Genomic DNA, 7944 nt, shown 5'->3' with positions numbered 1-7944 from the left:
TTTTTTTGTATCGAAAAAATATCGAACCATGTATATATGTATATATATATATGATTAATAAGGGTATGGTTTAACCAAGCAGAGGTGGATCTTGAAAAAGTTACAAAAAAGTCTGATCTAAACACTTTGCATGAAGGCTAAAGACACACAACCTTTAACAAATGTCAGAATAAGAGACATTAAAGATGATTAATGAAGGCCGATGACCTTTTTATTTTATTCTTTTTGACACGACACGGTTTGCTTTCAGCTGTTCGGCTTTGCTGATATATCGTGGCAGCACAGTTTCACACTGATCAAAGATCAAACAGTGAGCTTCTGTATAGAAATAAAGGTTAAAACTCAGAAGTGGTTCTGTCTGATTTCAGGCCTTTCAGTCTTGAGAGCCTAAAGAATGATTAGCAGGTATGGAAACCTTGAGCACCCTCCTCAGGTGGACTCTCCATGGATTGATCTTTGTTCTCTGCAGATGTGAAGATGTCAGCAGCACAACCTCCATAGCCTGAGCTGCGCTTCCCATTGGCTGCGTGTTAACTGTTGTCAGAGGTAGATATGCATTAATATTATGATATATGTTTGAATTAATTTGCAGTGAAAAACACAAAATGGCAAAATCCCATGCAGCACTTTGGTGCAAAGTGGTAAACAGACTGGTTCTTCTATAACGCTTTTCTACTCTCAACACTCAAAGCACTTTACACAACTTGTACATTCACCCATTCACATACGCACTTCCATCAATGCTGTTTCTAGATGGTTCCAATCCAACATTCACACACGTTCACACGCCGATGGATGCGTCACAGAGCAACATGGGGTTCATATCTTGGATATGTGGCATGCAGACTGGACCAGACTGGGATCGAATCGCCAACCCTTCGGTTAGTAGGTACCTGCTGTCTGTGCAGTCAAAGATTTATTAATGTTCATTTTTATTATCTATAATAAAAATTCCCACGATGACTCAGGCTGCAGTTTAAGCTGCAGTAAGAGGATGTGGTTACACCAAACCACTTCATCTGTTAACTTCCTGAAACTAAGTACCCCTCACAGAGCAGCGAGCATCAGTCCAGACTTCCAGCGAATAAACAGGTAAAGTCTTTTTCACATTTCTTTTAACAATAAAACTGGAGCTACAGATGTTTCTAAACCTGAATCCAACTGAAGTGACCTTGGATTCAACATGGGTGTGAAATCTGCAGTCAGTAGGGAAACTGTTGCTGCTTCCTGGAAGTTGCGTGTTTCTTTCTTTCTTTTTTATGAAGCCGTTCAGTGTAATGAAAGTGTCAGCTGATAAAAGAACGTCTTTCTTTCTTTCTTTCTCTCACAAAATCTTCAATCACACAGTAAACTGCTGCAGTGCAGGCTCGCTGTGAAAACCACAGTGTACAGGAAACCACTCATGCAAAGCTGTTGTGCGACGCGGAGTTATTTCATGTGAATGAGCAACAATTTGGGACTTCAAAGGGATCCCTGGGGTGCGCCACAGGTGTAGATGTATTATTACACTGGAGTAACATTGGAGCGAACGTTGACAAAAAATGTAACAGTTTTTATCAAATGGACAGAGACGTTCCGACTATTTTCAGGAAGTATGACTGCGTGCGTTTTAAAAATAGCTTTGTGTCTGCAGTAGACCTAAAAAGGCTGAACAGTATTCTAAGGCAGGTCTGGTCAGATTCAACAGTCAAGTATTTATCAAAGCGGTTACTGATTAATGGTCTGTCAACATAAAATATATTACTGTCATCTGCAAACATAAATCATTTTTAAACATTACGACGTCTTTACATTAGAGAAACATTAATGCACATCAGGCACACTGTGTAACACGTGCACGGAGGTAAGAACACAATAAACCAGCAGCACAACAACTAATATCAATTACAACATCACATATGATGAGTATACCTGCCTGGTCGTTTCCACGTGTATCAGTGCCTGTCAGGTTTTTTGCTGCAGTGCTGTGGACACAGAGTGACTAACACTCACTGTCTAACACAGAGCTGCGTGTCATTATCTGCAGGCCAAGAGATGTTTTTGTTCTTATGTAGGTATAAAGTTGCTCTCAGTAGAATGCAACACCGGGAAGACCTCAGCACTGACATGTGAGATCCAAATAATCATACCTCCTCTTAAACACTTTTCTTTGACTTTGGTAGAAAATGTCATGAGATGAGGGAAGGGTGTGCCAGAGAGTCTGACTGTTCTGATGTTAGACTGTGTGACAGGATTGAAATTCAACAACATGGACTACAAATACACATGTTATGTCGCCTCAGTGCAGTCTTACATTGGTGATTCGTGCATATTATATAAAGGAGTGGTGTTAAAAATCTACACAATTCAGTTTTAAATCACAACAACAGTCACCTCTGCTCACGTTTTATTGTAAAATCCTACAATAACAGAGGAAACCCCAACCAAACGCAGAGGGATGTGTAAACGCACAGTGAATGTTATTACCACTCAGTTACATGTGGCAGTTTCTGTGTAATAAGCAGGAAACAGCGCAGCAGTGCTCAGCAGCAGTGCTGAGCCTCAACTCTCGCGGCCCCGTACCAAACGACTCACGGACCGGTACGAGTCCAAGGCCCGGGGCTTGGGGACCGCTGCCTTAGTTCCCTTACATTTGCAGTGTGTTCCCAGTCTCATCTCTGTGGGACGTCCTCAGCTTCTGGGCTCAGTCCTGTGTCCTGCGTTCATGTTTTGTTATCCTCTCTATCTCCCCAGCCACGCCACCATGTCTGTCTGGTTTGCCTGTCTTCTCTTGTGTATGTATTTAATGCTTATTATACTTATAACAGGTGCACTTATTGTAGTTATTGTAATGACATCTTTGCCCTGTGTCTGTCACTTCTCGTAATCATCCCTGTGTCCTGTTTCATGTGTCTTAGTCTGGGTTTCGGTGTGTGCTCTATGTTGTCTCCTTGTGAATGAGCTGCCTGTGGCTGGATGCTGGCTGTGGTTCAAATCAACATTTCAATTAATTCCAACAACTGACTGATGCAGACTGAATTGTAAAGAAGCTTAGACTCCCTTTGATTTAAGATCATTTGGGTTTGGAGACCTTACAGGTTACTGTCATTTCTTACAGCGATGTTCACATTCAGTGACTCAACAACAGGTCACAGCATGAAACACAGTGTTTGTGTCCTGGTCCTGGGTTGCTTACCCAGTGCTTCTGTGTTGTTCTTTATCAGTTTTAGTCTCCTGGTTTCTGTTTTGTGCTCCTCCTTTCCTCTGTGTTTCCTGTGTCTCCTCAGTAAGTGTCATTCTGTGTCTTTGTGGGTGTCTCTTGTGTTTCCTGTTTTACTTTGATGATCTTGTTTCCTGTGTTCAGTGTTTTGCTTTCCCACCATCTCATTAACCGGCTCTGATTAGTCCCAGCTGTGTTTCCAGCTGTTCCTTCTGTGCTGGATGTTCCCTCCATGCTGTCGGTCTGTTTGTTTTCTCGTCAGTTCCTAGTTTTCTAGTTTCTTTGTTTTCTAGTTTCTGTTCTCTTGAGTTCCTGGTTTCCCAGCTCTCGGTCATTATGTTTTGTTTCTTATATCCTGCATTCAAGTGTTCGCAGCAAATAAAGCTGCAGCTTTAAGAGACCTTTGCGTGCTCGAGTCCTGCATTTGGGTGCTACGTCCTGCCTGCCGCACAGCGTAACATTGTTATTGAACATTTATATGATTAACATCACTTTGTCTGTTATGTTAAAAAAAATTTTTGTACAAATGATGAAATATCAAATTGTGTCACAACATTGGGGCAGCAGTGTATCCTTACTAAAGGAGGTAATGAAGGAAGAACCTTTCCTGTTATTATCATGACTCCCACGCAGCTGCCTCAGGTTATTTCTCAGGTGCAATAGTCTATTTCATCATATCCTCGATATAAACCAAAAGCACGGGCAGGTAATGAAAGTTCAGATTTTGCGACTGCTTCAAAGAACTTATTAAACTGATGTTCAACTGGCAACAAATGAATGCAAACGATTTGATGCAATGTGGCATTGATCTGTCTGGATTACTAAGCGTCTGAAGAAGACGTCGACAGAGGTGAAACTTTTCATTTCTTCTGTGAAACTGACACTAAAACCACATGTGAGACACACGAGTGGTTTGGAAGGATTGTTCATTATTACACTGAACAGTCTAGTTTAAAAACCGTAAAGCCGTCTGAAGTGGGCTGTGTCTAACGCATGGGTTTATTTTATTCTCATTGATCCAAATGTACAGATGTGTTACATGTGAAGACAAACAGACATCTCCTGATTCCTGACAGGACCAAGGATGGCAACACCAACAGAGTTGGTGGAAGCGCTGGAGGAGCTGGGAGACAGCGAGCTCAAAGATTTTAAGGAGATGGAAACAAAGGATCAGGTGGAAAGTTTATCCAGCACTGACTTAGGACCTGAAGGTGAGTCATGGAAGCAGGTCAGTCAGCTGACACGGCTTCTGAAGCAGTTGAGGCAAACTGAACTCCACATTAAAATATCTCATACACTCACACACACCTACATACTTAGTCTAGAGCTATTGCAGCATAACTAAGAGAGGATTCAGGGTCACCTGATCCAGCCCCAACTATGTGCTGTGGAACCAGAAGAGGAGCTTCAGGTTTGGAAAGCTGAAGACTCTGGAACCAGAGAGACTGCAGTCTGAGGGAGAAGTACCCTGTTGGTACAGTATAGTACTGTGAGATCTTTACAATATGAAACAACCCTCTGAACCATCAGGGGGGAGACAGCATACAGACAGCAAGCTGTGCCCTGCAGCTCTCACAGAGTCCAACCCGTCTTCAGGAGACTCGTTCTAGAGTATCTTTCAGCTCAGACTCCCATCTCACCACAGAGATGATGCTGTTACAGGGAAATATCTGAATAAGAACTCTTTAATGAGCCCAAGAGGAAATCATGGGGTCTCCGTTGCTCTGAGACAGTAAGAAGAGTAGCTAGCTGAGCTAAATAAACAATACTATTTATTACAAAGTTACAAAATATAACTAAATAACGCAAACAAAGAAGTAAAAAGCTACGCTTAACAAAGTTTAAAGGATGACTGTAAACTGTAGGAGGCTGCATGCGCACAAACAGGTTGTTGTGTTGGTGTTTCCCACAGCAGACTTTTCATGGGTGTGTCTTTGCTCCCCACAGATGTGAGATGCATGCCAGCAGCTCCGCCTCCACAACCTGAAACATCGTACCAAGTCGCGCTGCAGTCTGAGCTCCAGAACATCTTCAGGTGTGCTCAGGAGGCCCTCGAGAAGCAGAATGAGGAACGTTTGTATGACGTGACCCCAGAGCTGTTTATTACAGAGAGACGGACCACAGACTCACAACAAGAGGTCAGACTGGCTGACCTCGAGTCAGAGAGGGCGGTTAAACCCAGTGACCTCTTCCAACTGTTTTCTAGTGAGGGCACGGCTGTGAGGACAGTGCTGACCAGCGGGATAGCAGGAATTGGCAAATCATCCCTTGTTAAGAAGTTTTTGTTGGACTGGGCTGAAAAAAGAACCAATCAAGACTTACATCTGATCTTCCCCTTTGACTGTCAGCAGATGGGTTTATGGCAAGGAGAAACATTTAGCCTGGCAGAGCTCATCCATACATGTATCCCATATTTTTCAGCCAGTGGTATCAAAGAAGAGACTTTAAATGACATTTTCACAAGTTCACAGAACTCCAGAGACACAAGTGAGTTCAGACTTCTGTTTGTGTTTGATGGACTGGATCAAAGCCGCCTTCAGCTCGACTTCACAGGAAAAACAGAGAAGTCTACTGACGTGACAAAGTCAGCCGGAGTAGAAGTGCTTCTGACCAACCTCATCACGGGCAAACTGCTTCCCTCTGCTCGCCTCTGGATAACCACACGACCTGCAGCAGCCAATCGAATTCCCCCTCAGTACGTTCACAGAGTGACGGAGGTCAGAGGGTTCACTGACCCTCAGAAGGAGGACTACTTCAGAAAGAGATTCCAAGATGCGGAGCAGGCCAACAGGATGGTGGCCCACATCAACACATCCCAAGGACTACACATCATGTGCCACATCCCAGTCTTCTGCTGGATCACAGCTGCAGTTCTGGAGGATGTGCTGAAAACCAGCGAGGGACGAGAGCTGCCCAACACCCTGACTGAGATGTACATCCACTTCCTGATGGTTGAGATTAACCACACAAAGCAGAAGCATGTCCCAGAAAAGTGCATTCGGTACATTATGTCATTGGCTGAACTGGCTTTTCACCAGCTGCTGAGAGGAAACGCCATCTTTACTGAGGAGGAGCTGCGCTGCAGTGGCATTCATGTCAGAGCAGCGTCAAAGTACGCAGGACTGTTCACAAAGATCTTCAAGCAGGTTTGTGGACAAAGGAAGGAACAGGCCCAGAAGAATATCTTCAGCTTTACTCACCAAAGCATTCATCAGTTTCTAGCTGCAGTTTACGTGACCATATCACTGTTCAGCCACAACAGAAATGTGATGCCTGTCCCCCGACTCACCGTGCAAAGTCTGTTCACGTGTTTCAGTAAATCAAACTCTTCTACGGCTCTGAATATCCAAAAAAATGCAGTCAAGACAGCGTTAAAGAGCCCAAACGGTCACCTGGATTTGTTTGCTCGCTTTCTCCTCGGTCTGTCACTGCAGACCAATCAGACTCTCCTACAAGACCTGCTGACACAAACTAGAAGTAGCTCACATAACAATCAAAAAGCAATCCTGTATGTGAAGAAGAGGATCAGGAAGAATCCTGGTCCAGAACAATGCATCCTCCTGTTCCACTGCCTGAATGAACTGAACGATCGTTCTCTGGTGGAGGAGATCCAACGATACCTGAGCTCAGGAAGTCTCTGCAAAGATAAACTGTCTCCCACTCAGTGGTCGACACTTCTCTTCATCTTACTGTCCTCAGAAAAAGATCTGGATGTGTTTGACCTGCAGAAATACTGTGCTTCGGAGGAGGCTCTTCTGAGGCTGCTGCCAGTGATCAGAACCTCTAGAAAACTTCTGTAAGTTCATGGATAAGTGAGTCACCCACGAAACCAAATATAATGTTACTTCTCCCAAACCAATCAGCTTACAGGCCTTACAGAGTTGACATTATAAGTCACAGCAAGCAAGATGATGTTATTTACTAGTCCAATAACAAAAAGGCCTACAGATATGTTTCTGCCTCTCTATCATCATGCTTTTGGTATCTTTGCGCTGCTGTAAATACAGAATATGTCAGTTTTATAGCTTGCTGAAAACCTACAGTGGGTGTTCGCTCACATAAAGTAAGATGATGAACACATGCTGTGGAAGAGAGCCAGAGATTAATAACAAGTACGATTCAGTGCAGAGAGTAAATGGCCTGTATTTGTATAGCGCTTTACACATCCAGTCATCCACCCTCACGTGATGGCACAGCCACCCTGGGGCGCACTGACAAAGGCGAGGCTGACGGACACTCTGACCACCACCAGTAGGCAACGGATGAAGTGTCTTGCCCAAGGACACAACGACGAGACTGTCCAAGCCGGGGCTCGAACCGGCAACCTTCCAATTACAAGGCAAACTCCCAACTCTGAGCCACGATCCCCAGAGGTCTATTAACACATAGTGAGTCAAGAAGAAACACTCACTGAATCATGGGAATCTTTAACATTTTAAAGATTTTGAATTCAGTTCTGGATTTAACAGGAAGCCAAAACAGGAGAAATCTGCTCTCTTTCTAGTCCCTGTCAGTACTCTTGCTGCAGCATTTTGGATCAGCTGAAGGCTTTTCAGGGAGTTTTTAGGACTTCCTGATAATAATGAATTACAGTCGTCCAGCCTGGAAGTAATAAATGCATGAACTAGTTTTTCAGCATCACTCTGAGACAGGATATTTCTAACTTTAGAGATGTTGCGCAAATGGAAGAAAGCAGTCTTACATATTTGTTTAATATGTGCATTGAAGGACATGTCCTGGTCAAA

The 7944-nt window shown here is 43.7% G+C and overlaps 1 protein-coding gene across 2 annotated transcripts in view; it reads left to right on the top strand.

Moving 5' to 3' along the window:
- Window positions 1–1030: 1030 nt before the first annotated feature.
- The window catches only part of LOC102206555 (NACHT, LRR and PYD domains-containing protein 12-like), a 13168-nt gene continuing 6254 nt past the window's right edge, over window positions 1031–7944 (top strand). The window contains exons 1-3 of one of the 2 annotated variants that reach the window (XM_005753015.1): window positions 1031–1092; window positions 4276–4410; window positions 5147–6995. In XM_005753015.1, the coding sequence (XP_005753072.1) occupies window positions 4284–4410; window positions 5147–6995 (1976 nt within the window). In that variant the 5' untranslated portion in view covers window positions 1031–1092; window positions 4276–4283. Of the gene's footprint in view, window positions 1093–4229; window positions 4411–5146; window positions 6996–7944 lie in introns of both variants that reach the window. The other variant, XM_013915903.1, reaches the window with a different exon arrangement.

The sequence above is a fragment of the Pundamilia nyererei genome, unplaced genomic scaffold, assembly GCF_000239375.1.
Source record: "Pundamilia nyererei isolate P.nyererei 1_Seehausen unplaced genomic scaffold, PunNye1.0 scaffold00394, whole genome shotgun sequence".
Classification (NCBI taxonomy): Eukaryota; Metazoa; Chordata; class Actinopteri; order Cichliformes; family Cichlidae; genus Pundamilia; species Pundamilia nyererei.
Note: the sequence above shows the minus strand (reverse complement) of the source record. Positions and strands in the feature narration are given on the sequence as shown.